The 19,155-nt window shown below is 44.2% G+C and overlaps 2 protein-coding genes across 4 annotated transcripts in view; both read right to left on the bottom strand.

The window, feature by feature from the left end:
- The window catches only part of LOC147239837 (melanopsin-A-like), a 48,908-nt gene extending 46,702 nt beyond the window's left edge, over positions 1-2,206 (bottom strand). Inside the window, exon 1 of the mRNA XM_086195931.1 lies at positions 2,081-2,206. The gene's annotated coding sequence lies outside the window, so the exon portion shown is untranslated. The remainder of the gene's footprint in view (positions 1-2,080) is intronic.
- A 61-nt stretch (positions 2,207-2,267) lies between these two features.
- Positions 2,268-19,155, bottom strand: part of usp54b (ubiquitin specific peptidase 54b) — a 45,750-nt gene continuing 28,862 nt past the window's right edge. The window contains exons 10-20 of one of the 3 annotated variants that reach the window (XR_015111608.1): positions 18,788-18,970; positions 18,293-18,512; positions 17,054-17,446; positions 16,441-16,568; positions 16,199-16,357; positions 11,428-11,575; positions 7,837-8,654; positions 7,001-7,128; positions 6,794-6,928; positions 6,427-6,567; positions 2,268-5,679 (exon numbers count right to left, since the gene is read on the bottom strand). Coding sequence is in view for 2 of the 3 variants with exons in the window: in XM_086195929.1 (XP_086052055.1) it covers positions 5,593-5,679; positions 6,794-6,928; positions 7,001-7,128; positions 7,837-8,654; positions 11,428-11,575; positions 16,199-16,357; positions 16,441-16,568; positions 17,054-17,446; positions 18,293-18,512; positions 18,788-18,970 (2,399 nt within the window). In the remaining variant the exon portion in view is untranslated. The remainder of the gene's footprint in view (positions 5,680-6,426; positions 6,568-6,793; positions 6,929-7,000; positions 7,129-7,836; positions 8,655-11,427; positions 11,576-16,198; positions 16,358-16,440; positions 16,569-17,053; positions 17,447-18,292; positions 18,513-18,787; positions 18,971-19,155) is intronic. The other 2 variants (XM_086195930.1, XM_086195929.1) reach the window with 2 other exon arrangements.

Raw genomic sequence — 19,155 nt, forward strand, 5'->3', positions numbered from 1 at the left:
TCTACACAGCAGGGGCACCCATATACAACTTGAGTCATGCTCAGTTTTTTCTGCATCGTGACATCATCTAGTTTTATGCTTGCTTGATGAAGGCCCCGCCCCGCACGATAATCCTTAAATCTGTGCAGCTGTGCAGATCTCAGTGGCTGTGAATAGTATGACATCATTTTTCGCCACCTCACAACCTCATCAGAACTGCATAGAACTATCACATCCCTTATCAGTACTTCTTTCAATACGCCCTCGTCTCTCACTCGCTTCAATCATAGAGGTTTTGATCTTTCTCTTGTTTACAGTTGTAAGAAGAAAAAAAAAGTACATTTTTAATATTTTATCAGTTGCGTGTTCGAAGTGATCCTGTGGAGCAGCGGGAGTACCACCCTCAACCTTGCTCGGCGCGCTCTAAGCCCCGGGTCATGTTCATAGGCTCGTATCTACTCACTAACCATCAGCCTCCGGCGATTTGAATTCCTCTCTACAACTGTCCTGTGGGAACTGCAGCTCCTCCCGTTTCCATCTCCACTGTTAATAAAAAGAATTTGGGATCCAATAAAGCTTTGTTGAAGGTGAGTGATAGATGAAGATGATAACAGCGGACAGAAACGGAGAGATGCTTATTTGGATGGAGGTGGAACAATTAAGCACCACACAGTCCAGCCAGGTCTGACATAATAAAGCTTAACAAGCTGAGACTGTGTTATAATGGCCAGGTGGTACATTTGTTTTCATCCTGGCGGGTTTACAGCCAAGCATCCCCGTATAACAAGTTTTACATAATAAGTAGTTTAAGAGAAGATTATGTTCCATCGCCTTTCCACTGAAAAACCGATTAAACCTTTCCAATTTTATTTTCTCTCTTTGGAGCTAGCATTGTTTTATTTCCTTCATTGAGGATTGCTCCTAATCCTGGAGATATGCCCACTGATGATGTCATAGACTAACATCATAGTCCCCCCCCCCCCCCCCCCAATAAAAGCAGAAGGAGTGATGATTTCATTTAATGCTCGTTCTCCATGGAGCAGAGCCACAGATTGGTTTCTAAGTTGTTTCAGAAGTAATCTTCTCTACCAAAATCTGGAACTGATTTGGACTCTCTAGGTCACTTGAAGTGAAAGCTACTGAAAAAGGAAAAAAAAAGTTCTTCCTCTTACAGTATATAAAAAAGGGGGGGGGGAGATTTGACCCTAAATGTTTAATCAATGAAAAAAAAAAATCTTTGCAAGACAAGGGGATACAAGAGTGTCTTTTTGTGCCCGACATAATTCAGAAATTTTGTGAATGAGCATGAATGCAAGCGATGTCCATGCCACAGTGTATCGCTGCTTCCATCTAGTGGCAGGGGGTCAACCTGCAGTAAGGCCCTTAGAACACCCCCCACCCGCGGTCAGTTTCACACAGAACCCATCGTGAGACGATTAGAGCCTGGTATTCATTCGCTGGCAGCTCCTACAATCTCATTCCGGCGAACTTGTAATTCAAACATACAGTAAGTATAACGTCAGCTGACCGATAGACATCAGTAGTTAGTGGCTTAGAGTATCAGTCAGCTTGAAACAGAAACTTTTACAAGGATACAGAATCATTAACAGCACTTACATGCAGTAATCCATACCACCAACTACTCAACTCAGTACTAAAACTGTGACTGTCACTGCACTCAAGTGTCTTCACGTGTTCAACTACAACTGAAAATGACTTTTACTTTACAAGTAAATGTCACAAACAAAAATGTTAGAGATTACCGCCTCCACCCCCCCCCACCCCCCCCCCCCACACACACACACACACACGAATCTTGGAATGAAATACTAATTTAAGGGGTAGTATTGAAGTGGTAACCGACATTTCCAGTAGTACTCTGAATTCGTGTAGGCTTTCCCTTTTTTACAACAACAACAAAAAGAGTTCAAACCAGGTTCCTAGTAAATATATTTGAATACATATATTCGAATACATGTATTCGAATAGACACCCCCCCCCAACAAAAAAGAACACGCGCTTCAACAGCTTTCCTGTCAGGGATCGTAAGAAGCACAAAACCGGCAACAGACGGAGAAAAGGCGGGATGACGGAGACTTACCGAGTTCCTGGTGTGGTTGTTGTCGCCGTGGTCATCCGTGTGGATCCGTATGAGGGCGTCCCGCTGCTCAATCTTCCCATCTTGGGTCCGAGGTGACCGAGTGTTCCCAGTAATTCGCATTCAAACGTCCGCGGGCGTTACTAAGCTAAGGTTAGCATGTTAGCCCGCAGTTACAACATCCATTAATGAAAAAAAAATTAGCTCGTTTACTAATAGGTCAAAGGGCACGTTACAGGTCAAGTTGATGAAAATTTAAGAGCGCCCCCCGTTGGATAAGAGAGGAAGTGCTTCTAAAAAAATCCAGAAGACAACATTCCGAGTTTTTAAGCTGAATTTCCAATTTCGAATGAATATGAATCTCTCACAGTGAAGCGAGTCCTGTCCCATGGACTAAATTATTTTGTTTAATGAGAATTATTTATATTGAACAATATTTCCTCATAGGGCTGCCCTACATTAGTATGACTATTACTATTTTAGTGATTTTCTAATATCACAAAATGGTAACTGGGCTGTGTGTGTGTAGTTAATGAAGTACTTTGCTAAAAACGAATGTATTAGTTAATGAAGCTTATTGAGTTTTAGAAGTACAAAAACACCCATGGTGTCAACATACTGTTTATTTCATAATAAAGTGTCCCTTAGTGCAACTGTCAGACATTTCTACCGTAAGTGTCAGTATCCCATCTCAAATTTCCCTTTGAAAATGTAAAAAAAAAAAAAAATCTTTTAGTAGCAAGCACTTTTAAAATTATATTATATAATTATATCTGCCATCCACTTTCTGCCTGTGCACCATGTCACTATTTATTAGTATTTAACCCATCCATCCAACCATTTTCTTCTGCTTAGTATTTAACCCACATATGGGAAATAGGATTAAGATTGAAGATAATGGAAACTTTAAAAAAAAAAGGGTTTTCCCACTACGTTAAATGGAATTGCCCCTAAATAGAATCTCTTCCTTTTCACATACTACACCCCTTCAGCATGTTTACATCAAATTCATCCTTTTGGTTTTTTTTTTAACGTAATCTTGCAGCGAATCAGACAAAGTAGATGAAAACGTTACCTCATCAAGCGTCGGTTCACAATGACACAGACATTGTAAGGTGGTTACGCCCCCTGTGGGAGTGCATTGGTAATAACTTTATTGCAAAAATACAGGTTCCCTCTTTCCCCGAGCAACGCTACCCCCAGAACTGGCACACACAGTCTACACACACCCACAAACAATCGACCACCTGGAGCAGGTAACTCTGCATCGATCTCTGACCTCTAACTCATTCACAAACACACACTTTCATCATTTAGTTTACATTCATTCGCTCTCTCTCTCTCGTGCTCCGTCTCTCCTTGTTGCTCTCTTTTTGCATTCCATTGGTTGAAACATAGTGGTAGATGCAGAACAACAGAAGTTCACCAGCAGCATTAACGCGAGATCTCCTCCTCCTCCTACCCCTTCTCTCTGCCAGAGTCCATGAGAGCGCACGTGGGTGGGGGTGGGTGGGGTTTGGTGGGGTAGGTAGGTAGGTAGGTAGGTAGGTGGGCTTGTCTGCCTCCTGACTGATAACAGGACTGCGAGGGAAGTTTGATTTGCATAGCGGACTCATGCGCTACAATTGGCTACATTCTCCCATATCCAGAACCCCCTGGAAAAAACGAACAAATAAAAACAAATGAAACAAACAAAAAAAAGAAAAACAATCATCTGAACTGAAATGGAAAATACAAACATCAAAGTTTAATATACGCTCTCTGAGTTAAGTGCCAACCTTTGGTTTAGTAACACCCATCAATCAACATCAGTAAATTCTTGAACTTTCCACCGGCCAGTTGTTCAGTATCAACTTTGTTATTTTCATATGACATTAAATAGAAAGCACGTAGTAAATGTAGTCTACACACGTCAGAATGCTACTCAGTCAAGAGGGCGTGAATTAAGTTATTAGTATTCATCACTATTTATATCATAACTGAGGAATGGTTGACATCTCTGAAGATAGCTCTCACTGGCTGAAAATATACCTCTAAAATACACACGTGCGCACACACACACATATAGATATATATATATATATATAGATATAGATATATATATATATGTATATAGATATATATATGTATATAGATATATAGATATATATCGTAATCATATTGTCATTTGCTGAAAATGGGCATTTTCTTTTCACATCCGTGGTTTTAAAACCAGTTTCAATGAGAGGAAAAGTTAATAAAGAGTAAATTTGACCTGAGACCTTTAAGTTAAACAAACACCATTGGCTGGTCTCCATCTGCCTGCGCCCCGTCACAGAGCAGCTCCAAGTCAAACAGCCTTCAAAAAGTGCACTTCCGCCCATTAACCACGCAAAGTGCACCGTAGTCACAGCTTATGAATCTCTATTGTCATCAATAAAGCCTAGAGATGGGTATCCTGACTTACATTCTCTGGTTCTCTCTCAGTTTCCCTCCCCCGCTGGCCTTTTTTCTACTTAGAAGAAGAAACGAAGCAAGAATAAAAAGGGAGCGAGAAATAAAGGCAGAAAGAAAGGATAGAAGTAGAGAAAAAGGAAGCGCTTTTCTTTTTTAATCTCCCGGTAGAAACGGGAGAGCTGTCATTAGGTCGGTGAGCTTTTTTTTTTGTTGTTGTTTTGTTTTTTGTGGGAGGGTTGGGGGGGAGGGGCGGAAACTCCAGCTAGACACTTGTGAAGTGCACTCCACTTCTATTGAAATGCAAACATGGTACCACTTTAAGTTTGTCAATATTCATTAATTATCATTATCAACATTCCATAAGGTCTTATTAATTAACATACAGGTTTCATACATGAGTTTTTCTGTACATGACTTTTAGTTATTAGACAGTTCGGACTCGGGCAGATTTACTGTGCACGCACACAGGTTATTAATAATTTAAACAAACCCAGGAAAACAAAAACAGAGAAAATATGGCTGTCCATCTGTAACAGACCCAGTTCAGCTACATGTGCGTCCAACAGGAAATGCCCGTGAAGAAAGAGGAAGAGGCGTGGCTACTTGGACCCTCCCCCTGAGCTGAGGATCCTGTTGGGGGGTATAAAGAGTTTGCTGAGAGCTCAGGTCCCGCTCAGACCCGGCCAGTGAGCGAGCCAGCCGACAACACCACTAAAAGCGGCATGCTCGCCAGGCAGACTGCACAGGGGAAACCCTCTGAAAACCCAGGGGGAGACAGGAAGTAAGGTTTGAGGTTGTATTTAGGGGTCAGAGTGACTGCATAGACAGAATAATGGGTCAAGAGGAGGGGGAGGGAGGGAGGAAGGCAAAGAGGGGCTAAGCGGGGTGCTGCAGGCGCTGAGGGAGGCTCTACATCAGTGCAGATGTGTGCGTGCATGTGTTTGCATGTGCATGTCATTTTTGCAGGGAAGGGACAAAAGGAGTTGATCCTCCTGAGCCAATTCCAGGTCTGTCAAGGCGAGGTCGTCGAGGACTCCGGCGCTGCTGCCCCAAGACGTGTGGAGGTGGACGCTAACAGATTAGTGAGGCAGAGCAGGACTCTGGTCAGAAGACAGCTTGACCCCCGTCAGACACAGCCAGAAGCTCCCTGCACTGCCTGACAGCTCCTGGACATGAGAGGGGGGGGGGGGGGGGGGGGCCATACATCGCGTTAGAAAAACCTGCACAATTGTGAATCCACATCGCAATTTGTTACGATTGTCTGCACATAATGAGAAAAAGAAAAGATTAGATTTAGTCTGTGTCAAAATATAGTAGAATTGGCCTCAAGAATAGATTGGAATAGAATTCAAACAACATTTGAAGTCTTATATTTCCTTGGTAGGGGGTTGTCACTAATTTATGCACTGTAAGAAACCAGAATCTATCATATAAATTGCCCAGATAGCTAAAAACATATCATCACCTTCTTAAAATAACTGCTTAAGTCATTTTTACACCTCTTAAGTGTTAAAGCCGGCCTTGACACCTCTGCTCGTCCTCCTATCTTTCATCTTTTAAGTTATATTTTTATACAGGTTTCCCTAGAAATTTGATAGAACTGCATTGGGGGGAGAAACAAATCACTTTTGTCTCTTTGGTTATTAAACATCAGGGAACATCCCCAGGATATAGCAAACGTGATAATAGAGGCTTAGCTTGCTTTTACACCTGATGGGGCGGGTTCAAGTTCACCATAGAACTCATAAAACATTTTAGATGAAAGGTGCACCACTCTGACCTGATTTAAAGACTACTCAGAGGCACACACATCTAGCCCACCAGGTAGCTCAACAGCAGGTTACGGTTTCACAGATGTATTTTCTCTTAAATATTGCAAGAGTAACGCCACGTGAGCTCAACACAGTGTTTACCTGTGAAGCAGTGGAGGGAGGTGGTGATGAGAAGGTGTTGGTGATGAGGAGGATGGAGAAAGATGATAGTGGTGTAATAGCGACAAGGACTCAGGAGAGAGGAAGTAAGCAAGGGGAGGCACTGACATCTGCCTGCTTCACCTTTGAAAGAGAGAGAGAGAGACAGAGAAAGATAGAGAGAGAGAGAAGAAAGGAAAAAGAACAGAGGCAGAAAGCACGAAGACAGGTTGGAAATCAAAGAGGAAGAAACAAGACAAATAAAGAAGAAGAACAGAGGGGGGGAAGCCATGCAACAGAGGGACGTGAGGCCAATGCAGTTTCAGGCATGGCCACTGGGAGGCAGCAGAGCACAGGATGTCACACTCACGAAGCTGCGGGTTGCAGTCAGGCGGCTGCGGCGCGAGGTCACTACTGTGCCGCTCAAGCTGCGTCCGATTCGCTTCAGGTTGTCACCATCATCAGGTTCCACCCCGAAACGTAGATCCTGCAACACCATTGGCTGCTGGGGGAGAAAATGTCAGTCAGATAAGAGAAAGTGGACTGTGAACATGTGAGGGGACTCAGGGAAATTTACCTTGTTGAGGTAGGTGGGGTGGCTGGTGCAGTCCGCCCCATACACACTCCTCTCCATGTCTGCATTGGGTGTTTTGGAGCGAGCCTGCCCCCCCACCCTGGATATGAGCCTCTCTGATGGGCTGCAGCCTGGGGAGAAATATTTGGATGATGTGTTGAATATGTCATGAGCTGTTTATTGAAAGATTTTCTTTTTCTTGATTGTCCAGCTCAGATGAGGTAACTTTTTGTTTTTTTGTTCAATCTAAATTCCCTGCCAGCCCCTCACTGAAGTAACAAATCATATAGAGGGAAATATTCAAACACAAGGAGGTTGTTTTTTTTATGGTTATGCCAGTTCAGCAAATTAAAAATTCTCAATGTCTCAGTTACGTGTGGCAATAATACCGGATACCGGGTATTTAAAAACAGCAATGGTGTCATTAACGTAATAAATTCTGCAGTGCGAGGGCCGCGTTAACAGCGAGTGATCTTTTGGGGGATTTCATTAGCTGTGCAAATGGCCAATCATCTGTTCACAATCTGCTCTGAATGGCTCGGTCTTGACTCAATTCAACACAGGAGGACATGAAAGGCTTAAATGAGGTGTCAATCAAAAGGTGAGATGCCATTCTTGTTAACAGGTGTTACTACGAGTTACACACATCATGTGTTCAGGAACAAAACGTTTACTGGACATGATCCTCAACCTTTAACTCCTGAGGTTTTACATGTTTGGTGGTTGTCTGAGGACATGAGTAGAAGTTGGCAATATCCATTTATTATCCCATTTATACTCTGTGTGTGTGTGTGTGTGTGTGTGTGTGTGTGTGTGTGTGTGTGTGTGTGTGTATATACCTGTCTTCCCAGCCAGCAGACTGGCCTGGTAAAGGGAGTCAAGCTCTGACAGCTCAGCCTCTTCGTGGTCACAGCTGGGATCACTGTGTTGCCCCGGGGCATGCTGGGAGCTGTAGTGCCCTGGAGAGGACTGGCAACTGCAGCTATAGTTCTGCCTGGACAGCTGCGGCCTGATGGGAACACAGCGGTCTGGGGGGGTATCATATGGCGTTACCACGGCGTCGGGGCGGTCCAAACTCCAGGAGGACCAGTGACGTGTGCCGCTGTCAAAGGGTGCTTCATGCCTCTGCCAAGGCTGAGCGGTGCTGGCAGGGGTATGAGGCTGGGGGGACTGCCAGAGAGGTGTAATAGGTTTCCTTATTCCAGAGGCTTCCAGAGGGGAAGGTGGGGAAGGGGGTGGAGGGGGAGGATGTCTGTGGGGGGGCTCAAGGTGTGTGGAGTGTGCGGTGTGTGTGCTGTGTGTATCCCAGAAACGCAGAGGAAGCGAGGGCAGAGAAATGGCTAAGTGCTTCCCCAGAGGCCTGACGCTCACCCCCCCTGCCTGCAGCAACTCACACAGCCTCACCCCTGTTGCCTCCCTCCCATCTCCACCTTCTGCCCCTCTCCTCCCCATGCATCCACCCTCCTCTTCCTTCCCTTGGCTGTAGGGGGCACAAGGGTGAGCGATGCTGAGGGTGAGCAGGGGTCGAGAGTGAGCGGGGTAATAGTTTGGAGGGGGCGGTTCCAGGCCCAGGGCATCCTCCTGGTTGGGCTTTGCCTGGTCCTCTTCTTCCTCCTGATTGGGCGTCAGCAGTACTTGGACCGGGCCAGGCTGTTCACTGGGGGACACAAGGGAGGGAGGGAGTCAGCCAGCAGTAGGGGAAAAAAAAAAAACAGCTGTTCTGACGTCAGGTGAGTTACTGCATTGAGGGAAGGTCACAACAGCACACCAGGGTAAACAGCAGACACACACTCCCGCGCACGCACACACACACACACTCACACACACAGATACACACATACACAAGCTCAGGACGAACACACAATGATCCAGCCTTGTGCAAGCATCACTCTTTAATGTATGGGATTTCACAGCCATGCTGTTTGAGTCAGGCACAAGCGCGGCTTCACTGAATGACAGATTGCTGCAGATTCACCAAAATTAACTTCCTGCTCCAACATTCCTTAATCTGACTTTCAAAACAACAATCTCGCCTTCACGGCAGCGAGCCGCGGCGCAGTAAATCATCCCTGAAAATAAATACAGTAATTCGCTCTCAGTGGGCCACTATATTACTTTATTGATTTACATACATTGATATGTGAGGGTATGATATATGTTGAACATTAATGCATCCCATCTGCGGAGACATGGTGCTCATTCTTATCAGTGTAGCAGTGCATGCGTGTGTGTGTGTGTATGAGCGTGCGTGTGTGTCTGTTGAGGTCTAGTGAGTATATCGGTGTGTGTGAGCAGCAAGTCAGTAAATTTGTGTGTGTCTATTTTTATGTAAGTGTGAGCAGACCTGTATGTCTATGTGGGTGCCAGCACCCATCCCCCACATTAACTCTCCTGTCTCTTTTCAGGCTTAGTAATTACCCAGCAGGCTTTGCAGCAGAGAGCTATAAATCAGAGGCTTGTGTTGATCAATAGACGAGGAAAGTAGAAAAAAAAAAGACTGAGTGCTGAGCATTTACCTCCAACTCTTTGCTCTATTTCTCCTCAAGCCTGCTGTTAACAGTTTGGCTTTATAACTATTTTTCAAACCAAATTCAGCTCCAGTTGAACCAGATTTCTTCTAAAATAGCAGATTAAATGGGTGCTGCTGCATGAACTCAAAACATGGTCAAATAAAGCACCTGGCAGGAGAGCGAATGTCTATGTGTTTTTGACTTAATATATAAGTATTATTTTTATTTAAGACGAAAGTCTTCACTGTAACACCCCCCATTCTCTGGGACTCTCCCCGCTGGGATACAACAAGCCCCCCCATCCCTGAAGCGTTAACCTCTTGTTCCCATAAACCCCTCTTTTCACCTTTATCCTTCTTTATTTATGTTTTTCTTTTTCCGAAGCAGTTTGGGGTCTTTGAAAATTGTATCGGTGACTATAGCTTATTTAAGTATTGTTTTAAATACTTTAATGTTAAGAACATGAGGCCATCCAGGGTAAAGTCTTGAACACACGATACGTATGTACATTTTTGAGTAAATGTAAGTTTTCCTGTGACTCTCACGTCCAGCATCATGCCACGTGCCCGAAAAGACAGCAGATACAAAGTCGTGAAAGATTGCAGCTTCATGCTTTTAAAAACACCCTTTTAACGTAATTTCTTTTCATAAAAAGAGGAACCATTACAGAACCTCCCCCAGACCCGGCCGCTGTCAACAGTAGCCTGCTAAACATGTGACGCCATGCCCACTTTGGTTTACGGTCGCTTGGACCTGTTACTGTTAAAACTGAAATCTTTTGTGCTTTCCTGAAAAAAGAAAAAAATCTGACTTTACCTGTATCAAAGTATAAATGTAAATTTATTTTTAATGTTTATTCCCCTGTTTTTGTGCAATTGTGCTTTTAATTTTTTTCTAAATTCAATAAAATGTGTTTTGTTTTGTGCGTATTTTATTTCAATCTGATATTATTTATCTAATAAGCCAGTTAATAGTTGAGCGTTGTTTGCGTATAGCAAAAAAAAACCCAAAACATTTGGTTTTGTTTTTCAGTTTAAATATGAGTTTAATTCTTTGTTCTGATTCCAAAGACTCTATCTTCCTCTGTTTAAATATTAAATCTACACTTCTAGGCACTTTTAGTCCAAAAAAAACAAAAAACAAAACCTCTCTGCAGGTGAATCTGACTTTCTCTTCTTCACACAATACAATAGAAGCAAAACTGACTGACTTACTGTTACTCACAAACAACAGCAGCAAAAAGCGAAAAATGAATGAATAAATAAATAAATAACAACCAACAAACTGCAGCACAGGATCTGTGACTGCGATCGCACAGCAGTACACAGGACACAAGCACGGACTGCAGCCTGACAGAGCAAAGAGGGACGGATCAGCAGCACACAAAGAGCAGAGGGAAGCCTTGGCAGCACACAGCTACAGAGAAAGTCACAACAACAACAACAACAACAACAACAACAACAACAATGAAGGGAAGCAGTGAAGCACAAGAAAGCAGAGAGCGTTTCTGTCTCACTCTCTTTTTAGCCTTCATGGGAACACAGAGCTCAGCAAAACAGGTTTTTACTGCACTGTAACAAACACACAAGCACAAAGGGGATAAGACGTTACTGTATATTGTCAGTTGTGTGTTGTTGAACACACACATACACACACGCACACACACACACACATGCACACCACTATAGGGATTACAAAAGCAAGGGTTTGGGGATTTTAAGCAGCCACAACCAGACAGACACATGAGGTTGCTGAGGTGTGTTTAGACAGCCAGCATCAGGAGGACACACACACAAGAGTCCCGAGCTTGAGCGCAGGACACACACGAAGTGAGGAAGGGGGAGAAAGAGGCAGGGGGTCTGAGGCAATTTTGAGACAGGCACCGCTGTGGACACATAAGGGGGGGGACAGTGGTGGTACCTGCGAGGCCCCTGTGGGCGGGTGCTTCCTGACTCCCGTTCCATTTCCTGTTCCTGCCTGCGTTTGATTGGGCCCCCAGTGTTCCTCATGCACGCAGCTACAGCCAATCCGCTATGAGCGTTAGCCTCATGCAGGGGTCTGAGCACAGCTGAGAATGTTAACAACAGAGCGGGAGATAAACAGGAGGGAGGACAGAGAGATGACGGAGAAAAGGGGAACAAAATCAGAAACGAGAGATGGAACAGAAGAGTGGAAGATGAAGAGGACCGTGTCAAACATGAGGGTGAAAGAACAGGTGAGACAAAAAGAGAGAGAGAGAGAGAGAGAAGAGAAGCAGAGCAGAAGGAGTGGTTATGAGGGGGCTGGCATGCATAACGCTCCTCTACTGTAAGTATATATAGAGAAAGTAGAGTTGCAAAGTTGGAGGAGTTACTTTTGGTGCTCATGTTCTGCAAAGACTGCATAACTGCACGGTGGGATGAACTGGTCCGCACAAGAGCTAGAAAGATAAATATGATAAGCATAGGCTGGAGGAAAGACAGTGGTGAACGATACGATCCTCCTGCGAGCGCTAGAAAGCCTGACAGCTGATAAGAAAAATTCATCCGCGTCATGTTCAACACGGCAGATTTCCACAGTTTACAGGATTAATGTGTGTGAGTGTGGACGCTACCGTCGTTATACTTATCTTTATTAACTTCTCGGAGTGGACGGCCCTTTTAATAATCAGCCTCAGGAAAGTATTAGCAGCTAGCTCTCATTTTTAAGAAATAGTCAATCAATTAACCTTTAAACCTGTAGTCCAGGCTACATCAGCGAAGCTGAGTATAACTTCAAACACTCAGGCTTTGAGTCTTTTAATTTGGATAAAAATAATAAACAATAACCACGAATGAGCTCATCTTAAAAAAAAAAAAAAAAGAAACAAATTCACTATTTTTCTATTTATCTATTTGTTGCTAGCAATAAATGACAACCTTACTCAATGGTACAAACTCACAGATTAGAACAACATTTGATGGCTAACGTTAGCAAACTTTATATAGGTTTCCTCTGGCATCTGCTAACATCACGAGTATCGATCAGGTCTGGCTGCGATCGGCAATCACGCAAACACGAACCTGAGTGAATTTGTAATTTTTTCAAATATATGAGCTAGAACTTCAATCTGCATACAAGCAGCACCCTAACATTGTTCTGTCTGTGTTGAGTTTGAAAAGCGAATCCCTGAAGAAACGTAGAAAATAGCACCGTCACTCACTGCCCTCCATTACCGCTAGTTGTAAACGGTTCATTGAATCTAACATGATGCACAAGAAAAATAATACAACAGAAATGCATCTAAGTGCCCAATTGGCTTCATTTTTAAGTTTACCCATTAATAAAATATGAGTTATAATATGTACAGTGGAAAAAGGGTGGAACAAACATTATTCGGATGTCACTTGCTGATCCTCCCACTTTGCAACGCTAATGTAAATGCACCAACATGTAGACTTGTACTTAGTAAGTCAAAAAGTCAAGGTTAGAGGAGCAACACTGAGGCTACGTTCATAAAGCACCGGCACCAGACAGAACAACAAGATTTTTTTTTTTAAGTTTTTTTTTTACATGGTGTGAAGCCTTGTGAACGCATCCTGAAAGGTGTTAGTTCATTAAAAAAGGATGCAGAACAAGAGAACAAAAGAGCAGCCATCACCCGATATGGCTAGACCTTTGATAGATAGAGAGAGAATCGAGGAAGGTTGATGGCAGCTCTGTTGTTAGCTGAAATGTCCTCTAAAACACTGAGGCAGATTGTTTGGAGCCCGCCTGAAACCATCGATACGGATGTGGGAAACCAAATTCTGTTATGTAATCGCTCAGATAGTGATGCCATCTGTCCGCTCGCAACTTGTCCTTTCACTTCACCAAGGTTGAGTGTACTCACAGGGGTGCATGTGTGTGTGTGTGTGTGTGTGTGTGTGTGTGTGTGTGTGTGGGTGTGTGTGTGTGTCAGGTTCATGAGGCTGAACACACTGAAGCACACACAGTAGGACAGACAGGACACAACATAATAATCCCTGATACGGATTGAGTTAGCACTGAGCTGCAGGCGAAATCCTGCACACCTGCAGTTCATAGAAGGCACTCTTACACGGGCACACTTTTTCTTAGAACACACACAGAAAAATATAATTTGGGGATGAAAACACACTCACGCACACACACACACACACACACACACACACACACACACACACGCAGGGATACAAGTAAGCACAGCTGTCTTTTCAGGCGACTAAATATCTCAAATTCAAGCCAATAAATTGACACCCATCTTTTTTCTTTCGAAGCAATTAGTCACGAAGTTGAATTTTTTTGTCATTGAAGTCATGCAAATATCATTCAGTACATGTCCTGCCTCAAAATAATTTGAAAAAAAAAAAACCTTGAGAGGGATCAAAGAAGCGCCTGGTTTATGTTTGAGACAGTTTAAAGTGATGTTTCATCCAAAAACTGACGTTTGCCTTTCACTGACGCACAGTCGTCCTTCACTCACAGAGATGTTCCTTGAGGAGGCCAGGAGAAAGTTCAGGAAAGTAGACTGGAACACAGGGATTAAGGCCAGCGGCCAGGTTTTGCATTTGCCAAAGATGGATTAAAATTATGCAGAAGTGACTAGATCATGTTGTCTGTCCATGCAATTCTTAAAATACGTCCTTTCTTAATGGATGTCACATTTTTTCAGCTAGGTTACATTATATTTTAGGCCACATCAGTTGTTTCTCAGTGAATAAGTGATTTGAGCAGGTAAATCTCGCATCTCTCTGTTGAATCATAGACGATCTGGGACCTCTGGACTGGTGACCACTGTCTAGTCCCAAATCCTGACGATAGCAACACAGGACATTCACTAAGTGGACTCTAGACAGATAAAACCAATATGAGGGTTCAAGTTTCCTGCTGACACAAAGACAAATCTTTATGCAATTGACCTGAAGAAAAAATATCTATTTGTGACAAGTAATTTGCTGGTACTCAAGGAACAGCTGAGTATTGGATCATTTTGACATGCATTTGCATTCAAACCTGCTCAGACCTTCTCTTATGGCAAACATTTGTCTTGCATTGATATATTACAATACAGGGCGGCACGGTGGTGCAGTGGTCAGCACTGTCGCCTCACAGAAAGAAGGTTCTGGGTTCCAGCCCCGGCTGGAGCACGGGGTCTTTCTGGGTGGAGTCTGCATGTTCTCCCTGTTCCTGTGTGGGTTCTCTCTGGTACTCCAGCTTCCTCCCACAGTCCAAAGACATCAAGAGGGGACGAGGCTGATTGATACTCTAAATTGACTGTAGGTGTGACTGTGAGTGTGAATGGTTGTCTGTCGATGTGTTGGCCCTGTGATGAACTGGCGACCTGTCCAGGGTGAACCCCACCTCTCGCCTGAAAGCTGCTGAGATAGGCCCCCCCCCCCGCGACCCTGAACAGGATGAGCAATATAGAAAATAGATGGATAATACCATACATTGATTTTGCATTGATTAGTTGCGTCATATTTCACATGAATGGCTTATTTGGTCTCATTCAAAGTCGGATTCGATCAACTTTCACTCATTCATTGGCTGCCCTGCTTGTTCTGCCCCTGTCCTATAGCGGGCAGCCCTGAGAGGAACTGACAGCCTTTGGGTTGTGTGCAGTTTGAGGTGGGGAAAGTCTGATTCATGTCAATCATCTCAGGTGTCAACAAGAGTCAATCAAGATGATTTGTTTGTTCTGTTTTACCAAACATATGAGTCCTTCGTGACGCACACACAATTACAATCCAGAGGGTCAAGTCTGCAGCTCTGTAAAACACAACCTCACACACGTAGAGATGGAGTAGCACAGGGCAACACCACACACACTCACACACACACATACAAAAACACACACTTGCTTAAAATAGTTTGCGGACTTGATTGTGGACTTCTTAGAATTGTGTGTGTGTGTGTGTGTGTGTGTGTGTGTGTGTTTTGTTTCACATTCATGCTGTTCTGTCAAAACCCCATAGAAGCTTTCATGTAGGCAAGAGAAAAAGAAGTTCTTACGTTGATAAATTTCACTGTACTGAGCACAGCTGGAAATTCCCTCACACACACACATTCTGACGTACAACAAGCCACTATATTTATATATAGATATGAGCTGGAGTAAAGCCAAATGAATTTTTTTTAAAAAGACAATAAATGAGGATGAGACAGATGGAGAGACAGACAAACAGATGGGCACTGGGCATGAGGACAAAGAGGAGGTCAGACATGGTCATACAAGTCCACCGCCAGCCACCGCGAAAGTAGACAACAGGTGATGATGCGACCTTGAAGTTTTACCACACAGAACTTTAACCTAAAAGCAACTATTATTATCAGCCTAAATCACAACATAACAAACATGTCATCTCATATTCCTCAAAAAGCAACGTATCAGTAACAACTAAAGTTGACAGGTTTCTGATAATTAAGAGGAAAGTTGGGCTAGAAAAAGCAGAACTTGAAGGATGAAAGTGTTTCTTTTAAGTTAAGATAAGGAAGGAACCGTGTGCTTTGCCGCATGTTTGATGTTGCAAACTATAACCGAGCTTTCAGTAAGGGTCACGTCACATTCCCAAGAATAAAACAGAAAAAATATTTCCAAATTACAGTCGCTGTCTGTCATATCAAGCTAACAAAGTTCTAGATCTCACAAGAGATACATTTATAATAATGCAGGTTTGTGTGTTTTATCTCTCTGCCCCAGTGCCATCCGTACCCTGGTGTTGGAGCTGGTCCAGGTCCATGAATTTGCTGGGTTTGGGGTTGAATCCCATGGCTGCTTCTTGCTCCGCCTCCCTCCGTTTTTGCTGCTCCTGCTGGCGGGCTCTCCTTGCCACCTCCTCCTGCAGCTCATCCAGCTCGCTGCGCCCTGAGCCTAAACAAACATATTACAGTAGATTATGTGCTAAAACTCAAAAATACCCAATAGAACATGCTGATAGAGACACAAATACGTACCAATGTTGGTGCTTCCACCCCAGCTAGGTGAGGGTAGCTCCTGTAGGATGGCACCGCTGCTTTTGGACTTTGGCACAGAGCGCCATGAAGGTCCTGACATCAGCACCCTTTTCTGTTGCCCCACCTCCCTGAGGGGAGGGAGAGGATCGGAATACGTTCATGAAATGTTCTAACGCACAATCGGAATTTTTTAACTCTCAATTTCGTCTGACAGACAGGAAGCAAAGCTTGGTGGTTGTTTGTGACTCCTTGCTCCTGACATCTATCGTGTACCTCTTGTAATTGGCAACCACCCAGGCTCGCAAAGACTTTAATGTTACAAGAAGTACACAATAGCTGTCAGGAGCAAGGAGTTACAAATAACCATCAGGGTTTGCTTCCTGTCTGTCAGGCTAAATCGTGCACTAATAAAGTCCAATAGTGTCTGAGGAAAAATGTGTGCATAAGAACAATTCATGCACGAGGCCTGATGAGTCCATTTATTAAATTACTGATGTAGAACACTGCTGTTACTGTTGTTAATGTCACATTCATAGTCTGTGCAGACAAATCAGTTTTGAAGGATGAACTAGGACCTAAGAGAGGGAACAACAACAGAGGACACACTTCCTACCTGTCGGGGCTGCTGCTGTTCCTCTCACTGCTCTCGTAGCCACTCTCCATCCTCTGAATCAGACGTGGCTGGTGCTCCACCCCTCTCAGAGGTGGAGGCGCAGGGGGACCCATCGTCCGCCCGCTGCCTAGAGACCTGGGCTGCCCAACCAGCCCAAATCCTGTCTCCAACTCCCCAAACTCCCTCCCTTCCCCTTCTAGTAACCCTGGTTGTGTGGGGGCAGCTGGTTGTGGCAAGGGGAGAGACTCTTGGGGTTCCAGAGGGAGAGAGGGGCCGGGCAGGGTGTGGTAGGCTGGAGAGCAGCCTCTCTGGTTCTGGCGGGAGAAGATGCTGTCGATGTTCAGGGCCTCTCTCCTGGGTCTCCAGGTTGGCCTGTAGCAGCCTCCCGAGGAACTAAATGACAAAAAATGATTTTACACTGGGGGTTTAATGACTTGGGAGGGGGGAAACACACAAACATTCTTCACACATATTGCACAAGTCTTGAAAACTCATCTGTACGATTTACGTTACATGAAACAGAACAGCAGGCTCCAGCAGGATGTTGAGCATACATCTGACAAGAATCCTGAGGTAGAAAACTGTGTAGTGCAGTTTTAACTGTACTTCAACTTCATGGTTTAAACATACTCATCTGATACTCTGGAGCAAGCCACACTAAACAAAGGCACATTTAGTTACAACAAACACATACTTACTGACCATGTGTGATGCACTACCGCTTTGACGTCATGTGATTCTGTTTACTGGCTTGTTGTGAGAGGTAGATAAGGTAAACTGGAGACCCTTAATTGTCCCTGAGAGTGAATGTGAGTATGAATGTTTGTCTGTCGCTACAGTCGCACACAGCATCTCCCACCCCAAACAGGATGAGCAGTATGGGCAACATATGGATAAGTAATGTATAAGCTTTACAATTCCAAAGCTGAAAGTGATTGAAACGCAAAATGTCTTGAGAAATGGGCCTCATTCATGAAATGTTCTTTGTACAAATCTGATTTGTCATTCCTTGTTTTTGACATCTCTCATGGACCTCCTACAACTGGCAATCACCCAGACTTTAATGTTACAAAAGGGACAAATGTAGACGTCAGAAGCAAGGAATTACAAAGAGCCATCAGGCTTTGCTTCTTGTCTGTAAGACTATGTTGAGGGTTTAAGTAATCCTGACATCACTGAGATTTAAGAACGTCTCTTGAGGTGAGGTTTGTTGCGTTGGTGTACATCAGCAGTATGTACCTGGACTTGCTCTCGCTGCTGGTGCTTTCATCCTCCCAGTGGGGCCCCCCAACCCCACCTTCACAGCCCCCGACTCCTGACGAAGAGGAGGAAGACAGGGGCCGTGAAGAGGAAGAGGAGGATGTGAGAGGCCGGCGGGAGGAGAGGAGAAAGACGGCCGTCTCCTTGTACTCCGGGAGAGGAGGCGAGGGAGGATGGGGAGGACCCTCCACTGCTGACTCTGAATGTGGGATATTGAAAGAGAAAGTAAATCCAATAAATCTTTTTAATTTATCCCAAAGGGGGCAATTAGTGGTGCAGGTAAATATAAGAATAACCACTTATGCGATGAGGCTTCAGTAATAAAGCGCAGCAACAATGGTTTCACATACTTCCACTAAAAAGTCCACTGTAGCACTTTTTATTACTGCCTGAAACACTGCAACCACTTAGAAGACATTTTGCCGAACTGAGGGTGTCAATAAGTTTGCCTCCTGGACTTGCATGCAGCATTACCTCCGGTGTCAGCACCGTGCGGCGGTGTGCCGATATCGTAATTACAGACCACTGTGGTCTGGGATTCACTCGAGAGGTGACTGCCCGTGGACTGATGGAGGGATCGACTGCGGGAGGTGCGGTGACTCGAGCTGTCTGTCGAAGAGTCGGTTCGAGTATCGCTGGATATAGATGGCTCCCGACCTGAGAGAGAACAAAGATAGATGACCTTTTTGTTAATCCTCAATCTCCATATGTTTACAGTCAAAGGCAGGAAAATAAATTCAGGCTTTGCAGCATACAGAAGCAGAAGTTGGATTATAGGGTTGAAGGTCAGAGCTTTAAAGGTGTAACCCCTCTTGATGATAAACTCTGAAGTAATCTGTAGC

Source organism: Aulostomus chinensis, chromosome 23, assembly GCF_037954235.1.
Source record: "Aulostomus chinensis isolate RoL2024-O1b breed Wild chromosome 23, RoL_Achi_v1.0, whole genome shotgun sequence".
Lineage (NCBI taxonomy): Eukaryota > Metazoa > Chordata > Actinopteri > Syngnathiformes > Aulostomidae > Aulostomus > Aulostomus chinensis.